The 17,345-nt window shown below is 35.9% G+C and overlaps 1 protein-coding gene across 1 annotated transcript; it reads left to right on the forward strand.

The window, feature by feature from the left end:
• The first annotated feature begins 4,911 nt into the window (after positions 1-4,911).
• LOC106153648 (neurotrophic factor BDNF precursor form) lies at positions 4,912-7,686 on the forward strand. The gene is made up of 2 exons (XM_013527650.2): positions 4,912-5,229; positions 6,986-7,686. Exons 1-2 carry the CDS (start codon positions 5,215-5,217, stop codon positions 7,652-7,654), a joined length of 684 nt encoding a protein of 227 aa, XP_013383104.1. The 5' UTR covers positions 4,912-5,214; the 3' UTR covers positions 7,655-7,686.
• Positions 7,687-17,345: the final 9,659 nt, after the last annotated feature.

Here is a 17,345-nt window from a genome sequence, read left to right on the forward strand (position 1 = left end):
AGTACGAATTTTTAAATTTAGTCATTCCGGCTGGTTCTGCTTGATTCCTGCTGATTCCGAATAAGTGTGATGGGGGTTTAAAATACGACAGGCATTCATTTACATATGTTCATTGCTCGTTAAAGACACGTCCCATACATCAGTATTACGTTGCATATACGCTATCCATACACTGTATGTATAGCACACCACCGCATTACAATCGTAAGCGCTAAATGTATGTTAAGCGTCAGTTTAGCTTATTTGTAGTATGGCTAGCGTATCCCAAACGTAAGTGCAACGTGTGGGTGACATACGCCTAAAACGCGCCTATGCACTAAAAATTTTTAACATGCTAAAAATCTTTTCCTCCTTCTGTGTATGTCAGCGTACACCAATGTCATGGCACTTATTATATATGCAAAACATATACGGTGTAAAAGCAACGAACCCACTGCGCTTACCTGCGTATTTTATACGTTAGCGCAATACGCTATATACAACATTGGTCAAAAAGGTTGTCCCACCTTCAGTATTATGTGCTTTTATTTATAAATGATCACAACACAGGTGAAGATTGTTATAAATAGTGATTTTCATTCCAGATACCATAGCTATCATGATTAGTGATACAGAAAATACAAACTAGCGGTGAAGATATCAATATTAAATACCATTTATTCACATTTATAACATGTACCCCCTCAAATCCGGCGTTTCACTGTGTAAAGAAATGTCCATTAAATTGAAATGACACCACCAAATGTCACCAAATTTACACACATTTAGCATTAGGGTGTGCTCGTTAAAGGTCACTTGCCTAATAGCGTTTGTGTTTACCGAGTACACTAATCATGTTACTTATGGTATCTGGAATGAAAATCACCATTCACAGCAATTAATTCCTGTGATGTGATCGTTTATAAATAAAAGTACATGAAACTGGGAGTGGGTCAACCTTTTTGACCAATGTTGTATTGTGACAGTGCCCAATTTTTGGTAATGTAACGTTTAGGTTTTGATATTGAGCTTTATACGAATCCTTTTATATTGAACATGCCCAATTTTTGCACCTTCATATATTAACGACCTGGGGCCCGTAACTCGAAAGCATCGCGTATTGCGACCGAGCGCAAGCGTCTCGATTCCATAACACGCCCATACTCGTCCCATATAATATTGGCAATACGCGATGCTTTCGAGTTACGGGGCCCTGGTTGTCTATATCTCGTGTCTATGTTTTCTCATAAGAAATGTATCAGTATGATTTAACATCACATGCGAAGTACTTATAAGTCTAACTAATTGATATTCAAGATCAGATAAATTATGGTTTTCTTCAATTCCGGCAGTATTCCGTGGCAAATGATCAGAGGGGTTCCTTGGGTAGTAAAATTTTAAATTGAATTTGTTAAAAGAAACGATATGTTGTATGTCAAAATAAATTAAAAAAAAAACGATGCGATACATGAAGAGATATTAACTGCGGTGGTAATTTGGATTAACTGATTCGACGAATGTCTAATTAATCGTTGATCATGACAAGATGCCATTTAGTGCTTTTGGTTGATTGCACACGATAAATACGGATTCATATTTGTACATACAGACGTGACATTTAATTTGGAATATTTTTTCCAAGTTATTTTCACCGATTTTTTCCATATTTTTCTGACTGATAATTGAAAATAAGGATTCAAATCGTGTTTTAAAAATTTTAATAATCTTTTCTATGCCACTAGGACATCATTTCTTTAACTGAGTTGCCCTAATTGAGCAAACAAATTCATGGCTAACTTTATATCATACAAAAATCATTAAAAGCATGATTTTGACCTCCATATATTCTAAATTTTCATTTATGAAAAATTTATATACCCCTCAAAGGAACATTTATTAGTGTTTTCTTAAAGCAACGGTCAGTGGTGCGTGTGGCCTCTTCTAGTTGATTCAAGGGCTCTCAAGCGGCAAGGCATTCCTTCCGACAAGTTTCTTAGAGTTGGATCTGGAATGAAACTCCAGGGATCGGTCAGATTTGTTGTAGGACCCAAAAGTCATTGATTCGGCAAGTAATGATTATCCACATATTGTCTGTAGGGGTCCTACTGTGGCGATCTTGATGACCGCGGTAGCTAATCATTCCCTTGGTTCTGCAAGTAATCTGCGAATACAAGTGCTCTCTTTTTGACGGGTATTTTCTTCTGGTAAAATAAAATTGTCCCCGAGTTGCCCTCCATCAAATGGCAGGCATGTGGCTTCCAGAATTTTCCTGCATATGACATGGTTCAGGTTTCCAGATAATGATACTGTCACCGCCGCCGGTCACTCAAGGTGCGATACGCGCTTCGTTGTATGCGTCTTATGGATGTCTTTGAACTCACGTTTGACCATCTTGGCGGCACAGCTGAAATCTGACCTCAATAGCAAAAGCCACACGATTCCAGTGTTGTGCCAGCAAACGTTGATGGTTTCCAGACCATAAGAGAAATAAATGACGACTGTTCACGGTGACCTCACTAGAACCATATACCTCAATATAACCAGACTGGCGTTCGCAAAGAGCCTTGAAAGACCCTTTACGGTGGCAATCTGGCCCTCATTCTGAAGGGAACGGGTTCCATTTGTTTACTTGTAGCTGCAAAACCGTAAAAACAATTGTTTCTGTTTCCTGGTGGCAAGTTTTGGATACCTTAACATCAGTCCTGCCATACCTCTTAAAGACTATACCTATTGTTTCCTGTGACATTATGGTCTGGTTGACAATGTATGTCTGTTTCACACCATTCTGGCGCAAAGCATCAATCCTGTGACACACTACTTCGCTCAATTCACTGGCTTCTTGTATGCAAAATTTCAAAATCATCTGTGTAGGTGATACCGAAATCTGGAGATTCATTTTAACCGAACCATGCTCTCTCATAGTCCTAATAGGACCAGCCCAACGGGTACTACACAATGAAGTAAGTGTAAAATACAAGGTTGATGTAGACGAGATAGTCAATTTATTGTTACTGACACAATTGACTACATAATTTTGAATTCACATATCTCATATGAGAAATACAAAATTTAAAAGAACAAGTTTTATCCCTAGACAATCCTTTGAAACTGAAACTGTTGCTGCTGTTGCACTTTACTTGATACCGGAAACATAGGCTTACATCAGCATTAGGGCCTATAACAGACAGGCCAGTATTAATGCTTTCTTGTGTTATCGTCGAAGAATGACATACCTTTAAGTCCGAAAAGGTAACAACTGTTTCGAAGACATATTAAAGGGAAACCTGAGACGAGTCACGCGCTTTAAAGTAGAACCTAACCAACAGCAAGCAAAAGTATTCTATTGTTATGACCATCGATTGAAAGGTAAAATGAGGAATTTAAGAAAGCTTACAGGATAGAGAATGAAATATTTAATTTGTTTCAAAGACCAAATGTCAGTCTTTGCAGTTTGTGTGTTGCTGGTAAAGTAATTGACATACGTACTTTGGTTCTCCCTGTTTACTTGGCGTGGTTAAGTGTCCATTGGGTCATTATAGGAGAGTAGTGGCGGAAGGCATGTGATGGCCGATGAAACCCACCTAATTTACTAACATGAATTCACGTACTTGAATTATGCAATATTTCCTATTATGTTATTTTAGCTCATCATGTTTCATTATTTTTTATTGTGACTTTTATTGCATCTATTCGTTTCATTACTATTGCTATTTTTATTACTGTTGTTTATAATAAAAATGATATTATTATTATTATTATTATTATTTACTTACTTTTTTCTTGAATATGTTTACCGAAGGTGTGAATAGTGACACATCTCCCCAAATGAAAGAAATGAATCATTAAAAATATATTAAACGACCTCATTCAAATTACTTTATACATGTGCGTTGGACCAAATAGTAGGGGGCGGCAATGTTTATGATTCACCGTTTCTCAACATCCAGCATCCAACGTTTTTTTTTTTTGTTTTTTTTTATGGATTTTATCTACATCAATTTTCATGTAGAAACCACATTTTACGAATGTTCTCTTTTGGTTACTTATCTTATTTGTGGTTTTTCTGAAACGTTGCAGACCTTTAGGCATATAAATAATCAATAAATATAGACCTGTAAGTATAATATTGTTAATCAGCCGGGGATATGCAGTGGAGAAGGGGCAAAGAATATTAATTATATTTTTTCGAAGACCTGACGCAATGAAACAGAATGGAACGGATTGAGAGCTTTAAATATATGTGGATATAACATACTCTTATATCAATATTAAATTATGTGTGAGATAAAACACTGACAACCTGGACAATATATGCCAGAAGTCCTCAAGCGTCGAGCGCATTTCACCGAAAAAGATCCCTAAAACCGAATAAAGCAAACATCGCCACAATCACATAACTTCTTTAGGGGTGAATGACTGGATAAGAAGTATTTCTACCCACAATCTTTAAAACTTTAACGCTTTCGATCCAAAATACATTTTTTGACAAGTGTGAAGACAAATGTAATTATTTATAAACCTTATGATGGTCTTTGCTTCGGTCACCGAAAATGCTAACAAGTACAACATTGATTATTCTATAAACACGAAAGCTCAGAAAACATCCTATTGCATAAGAATGTGGGTGTGTTTGAAAAACTAAGACAACAGATATTTGGAACCACCTAAAATAAAGAAGGCCATTTAAAACATCGATCAAGTTCACATCGTAGGTTTAATGAAGTGTGTAAATATCGTAAACTGTTTATGAACCTTCGTGTGGGCTTCTGGTTGGTCTTCGGAACTGAAAACAAGAACGACATTAATCTCTCAATTAACGCCTACGCGTACATGTATGTGTTTGAAAACGCTTACCATTGTGAAAGAATTAAGGCGGCATAATTGCCAATACGACTGACTTCGCATATTTGATTTAGATGAATGGATGAGTGAATATGTGGACAGTGTCAAAGCCATTCTATTATTTGGTGTTAAACATCTTTCTGAACTCAAAATGAGGGGCTGGGCTTCGACGTGTACATGCATTTTGAATATTCATGGTACTACTTGCCGCCTGCCTCTGATTCTTAAAACGGCCCATATGCTCGTTACGCACTTAACGGTCTGCACATAGTATATAAGCAGGTCTCACACAGAATCTGTACTCCAGGTAAACAGTAATTGGTATCATTGAAACTATAGTAACGGACTTCAGTTAATTGGCCAAAACAAGACGAATATATCACCGGAACAACAATGAGATGCATGTGGGTAGGTATATCGAGCAATTTTTAAAGAGCATTGGTTGACATTTTCTTACATTTTAGATTGTCACGTAAGTTTCGTATGTTTTGCTTGGTCTAATCGAATTTGTACGAACCATTTCCGGCGTTTTTTTTTTTCGGAAGCTGACCAATAGCCCATGGTCAAATTGATTCACCGCTTGACTATACAGGGCTTATACATTGAACTACGACACAAGTTAATATATTGCCAATAAATCTATGGTTTTACGCATATTTTTAAATGTCAATAATCTTAAAGAAATGGCAGTAGAATTTTATTAAGTTTAAGGAGCCGCGTAGTTTTCAGACGTCAATTTAACCCTATGAATATATGTTTGCAATATGTTTCTAAAAAACAACAAAACACCACTATCAGCATTATTTTTAGATAGAAAAAATACTGTACTTTTGAAAACGAGTGTTTTTTATTAACATTGACATAGATGTAATTGTAAAAGACTCAATTTTTGCATTATTCCATTTATCATCTTTTTCATATTGACGCTCTGCGAAGTAAACAACAAATACGTTGCTTAATTAATTTCTTATCTCCATTTTCTTATGTTAGACTATTCCAGGAACGGCTTATCGTATTTCTTTCATTCTAAACAGAGCTGTAGGAAAGAGTGCCGCACTTTCAAGATCAATAAAATACCACAGCTCACCGGTGTAAAACATGTTTTGAATATACACAATGTGTATGTCCAGTTGTCTCATTCGCAGAACTAATGTTTAAAGACACATATAGATGTGACATTATTAAGACTCTTTTGTCACAGGGAATAGTGAAAGATCAGCCAATACATCATCATTTCAGAGAACGTCTTACCATTTTAATGTAACTTAGGCTCTTTGAGTTCCACTCAATATATATACATATATATTAGTATCATAACAATGCGAAGGTAATACTCCTTACAAAAACAAGTCAGACGGGCTTCAGAAATTGTTAATCCAAAAGCTACAGAAAACCCCAAAATGTCGGTAATGTAAAGATGTTAACAAGAATTAAATAAACATGGAATTCTTAACAAGCCATGGTCAGCAAATGGTTCGTTTCCCTCTATCCAAGTGTTGTTAATGACCCGTGATTCGTACTTGTTAGCCATGCGTGTAAGCAATGATCTGGCAATAGTGTGGGAATGTGTTTATCAAGCTCTTTTATCAGATAAGAGATTTAATCATTTGGTAGTTAGCGAGAAAACAAGTTGCAACAGCCAGATTGAAGCGTAGGATTGAAATTGATTAAAAACTGTGTCATTATTCTGTGTCCTATAGTTTGAACAAATATTTTTCGAGTTATTTAGGGGAATTTATCAAAAACGGTTTTACTTCTCCGTAAAAAAACAAAGCCAAAGGGGAATTATCATCCCAAATAAAGAAATTAGGTGTTATCACATTCTTCTTAATGCATATTGGTCTATACCGGTGCTTCCAATTACCAACAAATCAAAGAAGATGGAACAATAAAGAACTTGATAGCGTGGGTTTATTTCCTTTTAATATACCAATTCGTCAGTCATTTACAAAAGTGCGTAGTCTTGGGAAAATTACCAACATAGGTGTATTATAGTTGTTGATTGCGGGATTACAAACTGATTAACCATCAGATAGGGTTCTGTATACGGCAGGTATTCTGCTGCTTAGATACAGCACAAACGGTTATGTAGCTACACAACAGGACTACTTTTCGGGTATTTTACATACTGTAACATGTAAGTTTTTTTATTTTTCATCCTTAGGAACCAGGTTTCCTTGTGGCAGCTATGGCAGTTGTTTTGTTTGTACCAGCCATAGCTGTTCCGCTGAATTCTACACCGTCCAGTTTCATGTCGACATCATCCAACAAAAGATCATCAAACGGTAATACCCAAAAACATCTACCAGTGCCAAGGCTTGAACCCAAGAGACCCTTAATTCTAGATCTTGAGCCAGATCCAAGAAAGGCAAGTCATCTTGTTTTATTGTCATCTACCGTGCCTTCTCACACACCATTAGAAACAATTCCCGAGGAAATATTATGGGGACTAAATGCCACAAACCGAAATCGGGTCAAAAAAGAATTTGACTTTATAAAACGACCAGTGTGTGACGTAATATCGCGATGGAATCCTAAAACTGAAGCTATAGATATGGCTGGCAACGTAGTGACTGTAGTTCAGAAGATATCCGTTGGAAATAGTGTTGTGAACCAATTTTTCTACGAAAGGAGTTGTGCCCATGAAGAGCGTTATTGTAAAGGCATAGACTCTAAGAAATTTGAATCACAGTGTGAAACAAGAAACATGTATGGATATGCAAAAGTTCGCGACCGATATGGCACTGAAGGCTGGGGAAGAATAGCCATACCAGGAGGTTGTGAGTGCGTATTTTACCAAAAGGACCCATTTGGTTTAATAGACAATAATTGACATAAAAAGAAAAGTATTTGAAAGAAGTGCGTGACCCAAAAGTATTTGAAAGAAGTGCGTGACGCAGATCTTAATATATATATATATATATATATATATATATATATATATATATATATATATATATTTGCTATTAGATACGCTTGTTCAAGCGTCAGTTTTTATTTTTGGCCTTTGTTCATTAACATTAACTTTGAATACCGCAAACATCCATTTACAGCAACTATAGGCATACACCCCTTTGGTTATGTCGATGGCAATTTAGAATAATGCCGAAGAGACTAGTTTTCGTGAATTCTTGTATGAAATGGGCTTTTGAAAGCTCACTTCAGAATAGCGAAATGATTGATAGGCATTTAGGTGCCGTTTAGTACATCTGCTTCGTGACAAGATGGACATACGTACCATATTGCTTTCAAAGCACCGCCCCGTGTGTCACGTCGTAATGGAACGAATTACCAAAAAATAGTGTCGTAAGACTTGCCATTTTAGAGGGTTCACAGTAGTTATTCCACAGTGGCGGTAATTTTCACACAGATATCTTTTCTGCTGTAGATGCGAGTAGATGAAAAAAGATCCAATAGATGGAGCAAGTTAAATATGGATCTCTTGTGGAAATGATGAATTTTCGGATAGTAAAATAGATCACTGAGTGTATTACTTATATCATGCGTATATTAAAATAAACTGTGTATTACATCCATAAAGAATGATGATGACTTTAGTTGGATAAATTTAATTCTATAGCTCCGTTTTTGAAGGTTGATAATGATGTCTAAATTTCCGAAACCCTAATTGAATTGACAGTATGTAACTTTCGCCACTTAATTTAAATTGGATAGAATAAATGTGTGATCTTTGTACCGATGGCTCTCTTTCTCTTTCAAACTGTAGGTTGTTTACAATTTAAAATATATATTCAAAACGAAAAGTGAACTGCGCCTTTATTTGGACAATCTTATCCAATAAGGTTATTGCTAGGGAACTGTAGCAGTCAAGCATCTCTTATTTGTACGAAAATTCCAAGCTTGCATGACCCCCCCCCCCCTCCAACAGTCCCTGAATGCATAGACATGGATGCGATACTAAAGCCAGCAAACGCTTTGTTACGCTATTTTTGCTTTTAATTCTTTTATACTAATTAAAACAGTCTCCCACTTTTGGTGAAACAGGAATATACATGTTGTAAGTTTTCTTTTCATTAGGAGTGCTGGTGCTCGAAATCTCGACAAATAGGTATGTTTGCATATAAAGTATTACCAAATGGACCAGAATGGACGATGTTACTTGATACGCCATGCTTGTGATATTCTTATAAATATTTATTTCACTATTCCTTGCTTTAATTTATTATTTGTTGACTGCATTTAACTTATTTAGATAAGAATGTGCAAAAGTTCACGACCGATATGGCACTACTAATCAAAAATTGACACATTGAATCAATCAATTATGATGAAACATATTCCATGTCCCAAAACAATACCAAAAGTTTTGTAAGTTTAAGAATGTATTATAAGATAAGTGTTTCACAAACTATAGAAAAATGCTCTCTCCTTTGACAATTGGTATTAATTTAATATTTTTAAAGGCGCGGTGGTCGTTCAGGTGGTACAAGGGAGTTGGATAGGGGGTCCAGGTGGTAATGTTGACCTTGCAGGACAGTGGTATGCAAATAAAGTTGATCGTTCACCCTTTTCTATTTAATTTCTGGAGGTTTTTTATTGGCTGACAAGGAAATAACTGAAGAAAGATTACAAAAGAGCCAGAATTCGCCCAAGCTCTTAGGATTGGCCAGCAGTAGCCATGGGTCCTCCAAACAACGCTCACTGTAGGCAGAAACATGGTTGAATGAACGCCTTTGATTGATAAGTTGCCAGTGATGTGCAGGGAATGCAAAGATGAGTCTCAATGTAGGTCGGACATTGCTCGGAGGTATCGTCCATTATTGTCCTCGGTTGTACAAAAGACGTACAGGGAAGGAATGCCAGTGGCTCAAGGATGCACAGGTAGTTCGTGCTGGTTCTACATGAAGAGCTTAGATGAAGTCTTTCAAATGAGGCAAAATGAACTCTGGACCATTTACGTACACACGCTTTTTGCGGGCTCTGGCGAATTTTGACCGTCCTGGTCGTATTTCTGGTCGCACAAGAGCGACACAAAGGTCGCAACTCTCTGTAAAGGGGTTTTAGGTCCAATGGGGCCCCAGAACAAATTTAGGTTGGTGGCCACTATACAACATTGGTCAAAAAGGTTGTCCCACCTTCAGTATCATGTGCTTTTATATATAAATGATCAGATCACAGGTGAATTTTTTTATAAATAGTGATGTTCATTTCAGATATCATAACTAACATGATTAGAGATACAGAAAATACAAACTAGCGGTGAAGATATCAATATTTTTATTTATTCACATTTATTACATGTACCCCCTCAAATCCGACGTTTCACTGTGATTTTCACAGACGTAAAGAAATGTCCATTAAATTGAAATGACACCACTAAATGTCACCAAATTTACATACATTTAGCATTAGGGCCTGCTCGTTAAAGGCTATGTGTCTAATAGCGTTTGTGTTTACCGCGTATTGTAACTATCTCCTGTAGGCGGCGCGACCTGCCTTCAACAAGGGTAACAAAAATTCTGTTTTTTTTTTTATTGTCCCATTCTTCCTAAAGAGCTTGGGGGCGTTGGTCCAGATTATTAGGAGTTTGGTTCTCCTTTGCATTGCACACTTCACTTCATGCCACAGATGCTTAGTAAGGTTGATAACAGGGCTCAAAGATGGTTGCTCCATCCTCGGAACATTGGGTTTCTGCAACAAATCTTCCAGCAGAAGAGAGCTGTGAGCAAGTGCATTTCCACGATGACGTCTGCAGTATCCCTGAAGTTACCTCTTGCAAATGGTTGTTGAGAATGTTTCAGTGAAATGCCCCAGTAACGTTCTTTTTCAGAAAGAACAATGTTCTAAAACCATGGGCTTGGAATGCTCACCAAACATGGACTGGCCTGACACCGCAGGCGATATTATTCTGCACACATCTTCCAAAAAGCATTTTGCAACATGTCTACGGGCCCTAATTTGACCATCGAAGGCATACAAGAAATACCTTGTTTCTTCAGCAAAAGCAACTTGTTCCTAGTGATGATTGACCAAGGTCTGGTAGTTCTGGGATCAGTGAACATTCTCAACTAATACCTCATTCCATCTGCAAGAGGGAACTTCGGGGATGATCCAGGCCTCATCATGACAGCACACTTGCACACAGTTCTCATGTAGTGAGTAATTTGTTGCAGAAACCCAATGCTTTGAGGCTGGAGAAACAATCTTTGCATCCTGATAATGAACTTACTGAGCACCCGAGACATGAATTGAAGTGTGCAATCCAGAGGAGAATAAAACTCCAAATAGTCCGGACCAATTCCGCCAAGCTTTTTTAGGAAACATGGGACAATTTTCAACAAAACAGAATTGTTGTCCTTGTTGAAAGCAGCGGAGATAATTACAGTACAGGAGATAATTACAGTACGCGGTAAATACACATGCTAATAGACACGTAACCTTTAACGAGCACACCCTGATGCTAAACGCGTGTAAATTTGGTGACACTTGGTGGTGTCTTTTCAATTTAATGGGCATTTCTTTACCTCCGTGGAAATGACAGTGGAACATCGGATTTGAGGGGGTACATATAATAAACTAAATAAATGGTATTAAATATGGATATCTTCACCGCTAGTTTGTATTTTCTGTAACACTAATCATGTTATTTATGGTGTCTGGAATGAAAATCAACATTCAAAGCAATTAACTCCTGTGATGGGGGTGGGACAACCTTTTTGGAACAAACAATGTGTACAACATTTTAGAAACGTTCAACAAACATCTTTTATGCCAGAAGACGAAACGTTTTCTTGACCAAGACCATTTTCTGAGAAGTGGACAGAGCCAAATTTACAACAGCTGAGATGCACTGCTGTAGCTGAGATTTTGGCTCAGCAGTAGCAATGTATTGAGTAGCAAGTGGAATAAAAAATGGGTTTTCACAACCCTGACACACAAAGATACCGCGCTTTTCAACTGTTAAACCTCCTGCTATTTATTATATATCTGTATTTGCACGAATGTACTTTATTAATATGAGCAGAATAGTTTTGATAAAAGGCAAAGAAATATTTTTAAAATTTGGTGCAAAGTTTTGTTTTGGTTGCCAAAATTTCTAGGTACGTTTTAAATACACGAACTGTTTAACTCGGCAAGGGCTTTGATAATGGAAAAATTGCGCTACGAGATAATAATTACGTTTATCTGAATCTATGTTTATTTTGCAGCAATTGCTTTACCATACAAGCAAATGTATTGGTTCTTTACTAGATAAAGCGCTATTGTTTCTTCACGAAGAAACTGGTTTTAGTACACGTAGTTTTTCTGCCATTACTTCTTTGTTCTGTAGCTTTTCCTGTGATAAACTTGCACTCAAAGTGCATGTCAGTCACAATTTAGAGGCAAAAAAGCCTCAGTTCATTTGGTGTGAATGGAGTTTTTGAATTCAAATGGTATTTTAAGATTTGAAATCATCCGTGACAAAAAGCACTCCTTTAGATTGAACCATAAACCTTTAAATGACCATCATCAGTAGGGGTTATTGAGGTGGTTTTCAGTCCATGGAAAGTTCAGAACACTTAATACAAGAAAGACCAAGCATGCATAAGGGAACCACTCTCCCAGGACTGTAAATTCATGTTTTAACATCTCTCTCACGACTGAACATTCCTCTTTAAATATGTCCAGTCCCCAAGGACTGAAAATTCATTTTTATATTTCCAATATCAGTGGGCTGAAAATTCATTTATATTCATTTATATTACTACATGTATTTACCCAGACCTGAAAATTCACCTTTTTTAATATCACCAATATCCCAGTGCTGAAAATAAATTATCCTTTTACATTACCAGTCCCCTAGGACTGAAAATCCATCCTTTTTTAGTATAAGCCTTTCGGGATTGGAAATTGGTATTTTAATAATACCAATCTCCCAAACAGAAAATTTGTCTTTTGCGATATTTATACTCCAGGGACTGAAAATTTGTGTTTAAACATTTAACCGATTGTTCAGTGATTTGAAACCGTTTATCGTCAGAAATAGGATAAAAAAGGAATGGTTTCTGACATAAATCCATTCTTATTTTATTATTATTATTTTTTTTTTGTGACCACGCCTTTCCACTCCCTTATACACCCATGTACATGTACCCTATAGAATAATACTGATATAGTTCTATGGAGAATTTTTTACTGAACTTGAATTTGGCAAGTGGAAACAATTCTCATTAGTTGCAAATCATTAAACGTCAAAATGTATTAAAGGCAAGATAAGTTTCTTGCTTATTACTTATTTCCATTGTGAATTACCTTGCATCTCTTACCTTTGAGGTGAAGTGATACGTGAAGAAAGGGAAATGCAAAAGACGTATTAATCATGCATTTTCTATATTTCACTGTCGGAAATCGGTAATATTGGAGATCTGGTTCCTCTCTCGCAACATTTGTTTTTTACGAAGCCTCAGACCTTAGGTCAAAAACTGCCTTAGATGTCGTTGGCCTCCGTGACAAATAACGGGCATCAATCATTCAAATGAGCCACCCTAAGTACTGCTACTGATTTTAAAGTAGTTCTAGTGTTGTTGATATTAATGAAAATTGCATCAGTCGATGGACATTTGTTTTCCGTTATTACTTTTTCAACAGGAGAAGCGTAACGAACGCGTTCGTGCAGGCATTTCGCGGTTGAGTGTCTTACCAAGGGCAACGTTTTCTACCAGTGCCTCGCAGATAGGCTTTACCATGAACAACGTGTTCTCCTTAATTAACAAAAATAATTAGGTAGTCAATCGAAAAGAAAATCGTGAAAAGGATATAAGTACACAAAATGCAGGCGTTATTTGACTTACATTGTAAATGGAGGTTTGCTAGTGAAACAACGGTAAGACAATACTTATGTATGAAATGTACAATGGAGCCAGACGGAAACTTCAGAAGGAAACTATTTGTGGAGGTACATAAAATCGGTTTGACCTTTCCTTCTGTTTTTTTCATTCATCCCTCAGAAATCATGTCAATGTTCCAACCAACCTGAAATATTGCGATCAAATTACATCGTATGAATAATTATGTACCTTATGCATATATTCATAGCATTTGGCTAATTTGGATTTCGACCCTTTTTGAATACATGATTGTAGATGTAATAAAAACCGTTATGATTATCACGATATATGTTTTATGTTAAATTCTAATAATTCAAACACATCGTGTCTCCTTTAAAAATCCGATGTGAATTGTTCCTCGTTTGGTCAACAATCAAATTTCAGTTAGGGCTCTGGTGTACTTCCTTGATAATAATTATGATATTACAGACGTTCGCGAATGTGTTTACCGACGCAAAGTTGAGACTCGGCTTTGAAGGGGTGCAATTAAAGCACTTGCGTAGGTGCACATTAGCAACAAGGGTAAACGCTTAAATGGATACTTTGTCTGCACTCCAAATTACTCCATGTTAGCTGTCTCTCTCAGACAAAAATAAATCATTAAATTACTTTCAACGTAAAATGGTGTTTTCTATATGTATTTAAATCAAATGTCAAAAGGACAATAAAGGCTTCAGATTAAGAATTCTAAAACAAAGTGATGATAATGATAATGATCAGAATATATGTGTAGATCTATATACATGTATAATACATTTTCTTGGGACCAAATATCTCTTTGACCAGTGAAGTTTGATGCGGTAGTCTTTGTGGTGGCCAGTTATGACATGGTTAAACGAAATTTGAGGTACATGTTAGATAAGTCCTGCAGCGTCACTAAAAAGTTTAGATATCAAAAAATAGATTGGATATATTAAGAAACATATATGTGAATAGAGGTGCATATTGCCCTAGATCTATGTCTCAACCCCCTCCATCCCCTGAAAAAAATTCCCATATTATCTGTCACAGATATCCCATCTTATATATACGGGTGATATTAGAATATTTTCTTTTTTTTATTTTAACGAGCTCTTACATGAATTTTTGTCTAGACCTCTGACCCAGGGTTAACTGCAGAAGTTCCTTTAGGCTATGACTCTGATCCTAATACAGCAGCAATGCCCTACAATTTGTATCGCCAATTGCTATTCCACTTATTTTACTGCAGATTGCACAAATAAAACGACAGAAGAATTTTACGAATAGAATTAAAAACAAAATGAAGCTGTGGGGATTTGAAATTAATTTTAAAAACTCTCTTTTAGTTGACCCCATTTAATGGCAATGAATAACAGAAATGGTAAATGGTATATGAAGCCTATATCAAACGATAACTTTAATATCTTCATTAAAGTCGTATAAAATGAGTGAATGTGAAAATGCTAATAGATTATCTAAGCCAAAAAAAGTCCAATTCCTTTCAATATAAAAATGCATATTGTATTTTTCTTATGTGGTGATTATGTGGTAACTTGTTACTAGTGTATTATGCGCAGAAGCATACTCAACGTTATATCTGGAAGACTCCTCTTGGCCAGTTACTGGCAGAATAGGGCTATTTTTACTGAAGTTGAAATGATTTGTTGCCACATTTTACTGGAAGCCCTTCAAAAAGTTCCGACTCGAGAATTGCCCCTACTCTCTGAGCCAACGATTTTGCGCTCCCAACGATTCGAATATAATAATTTATTGTTATTATCTTAAACTCTATATTTCATAGATTGTGGATACTTTTGTGATACAGTCGCGACGGAAAGCCGTAAAATGTTTCATCAATCATGTTTGTTACTTGGAAAGCATTCGTGAAGAATTGCTGGCATAGCAACAGAAGAACAGCATCATACCACGTGTAACGATAATTGATGATATAGTGAAAGCTGTGTATCATAAGAATTCTTATCCTCATACATTTTGCCAACTAGCTATTAAGTCAGAGTTGATGATGAGGGAGACGTTAAATGTCAGATATAAAATTATACGCACAAAAATATTTGGTAAATGGTACGCTTTACAGAATACATGCATGTCAGTGAGTCATTTGCTTTTGAAGACGTATCTACGTAAGATTTTAATATGTCTTTGTTTTATGAAATAAGTCCCTTTCAGTTTCTCAAAAACTTTATTTTTGACATTTTGTGAACAGCATAGCATAAAATTCGACAAATCTGATTTTTTTCATTTTATACATGTAAGTCACACATATTTGTGTAGCGTGCATGTATAAAATAAAAAAATGAATAAAGTGATATTCGATTCAACTCTATATCATGATGAAATTTTCAATTGAACGTGAGAACAATGGAGTTAACTTTTCACTTGGCAAGCAGGAATTTAGAGTTAAAACTGCTTTTTGACAATATGCCTTTTTGAATGAAACAAACAGGGCACCTAGGAAACACTTGTCAAATAAGGCGACGTACGTTGGTGTATTTTAGCAAGGCTAATCAGGCATTTCCTTCCTTATGAAATTAAAGTGTGCTCATTTGCCCAGAACTACATTTTGCAAATACTGCCTTTCTGCTTTAGGTATTCCATGTAAAGGCTAAATGATTTCAAAATATGAAACTTCAGACGTGGAATGTATATTTCATTACTTTAACCACGTGTAAGCAGCACTAAATTGTCTGATCTTTTTCATCGGAACGAAAATATACAACTACTGAAAAGGACACGGAATTCTTTCGAAATATTTCACGTGCATAACTATTCAGTTAAACATTTAGTGTGCGATTCAACGAAAACAATATTTTCTTCAACGCGAAGCGGTCACTCTTTGAGTCTACGTTTCATGTCATCTGGTAATCAAGAAAAATGCTCCCTTTCAATGCAAATAAACCTAACAGAACTTTTAGATAATAAAAAGTTTCAATAATCAGTCATTTTAAATGTTGATTTAAAAAGCGCACAGTTCAGAATTCACCAAAGGAATTTTTTCCTGTGCGCTACTTACAATATAACAAAAACTTTCTTTAATATTGTACAATTCACAAAAAAAAGAAAGAAAAAGAAAAAACGGCATGGATTTCCTAATTTTGAAACCAGAAAGAGTCACTTAATTAGGGTTAAAGCATAGCATTTATCTCTTAGTGAAATTAACTCGAATTGTGTCACCTAGGCATCTGGCACGCTTTCTTCGGATTTTGTTGAGTTTAATTGCCTCGCTTTTTTTTAAACGTTAAAATGTAAATAAAGTCTCAGTAAAGGTACCAATTTTAGCGTTCCCTTCTGCTACTTGCACGCGGTTTTGTACTCTTCTTCATTTTTGATATTATGAAAGTAGTGTTCCTTTCAACTGTAATTCTACCAAATGCCGGTAGAGTTGATAATGGGGAATATCCGTCTAGTGTGAGTGAATTTTTGTTCACTATTGTATTATTTCATAAATTCTCGATCTAATCTTAATCGTACAAATTTCATTTGTTTTTATACTAGTATTGTCTCTCTAAGCATGAATGTGAAATAATGTACTGTTTCTAGAACATTAGTCATTTTACAAACCTTTTATTGCGGAACAATTAAGACACACTGTAAAAATGCCCTTGTCGAAATCAACATGCATCCAAAATTTATATATTATGTAAGGTCTGGAATTTCCCAAAAGAGTCCCCATTTGTCATTCTTAATTTTAATTAAATTTTTAATTAAAATTGCAGA

This window comes from Lingula anatina, chromosome 1 (assembly GCF_051362555.1).
Source record: "Lingula anatina isolate TDL-2025a chromosome 1, LinAna3.0, whole genome shotgun sequence".
NCBI lineage: Eukaryota > Metazoa > Brachiopoda > Lingulata > Lingulida > Lingulidae > Lingula > Lingula anatina.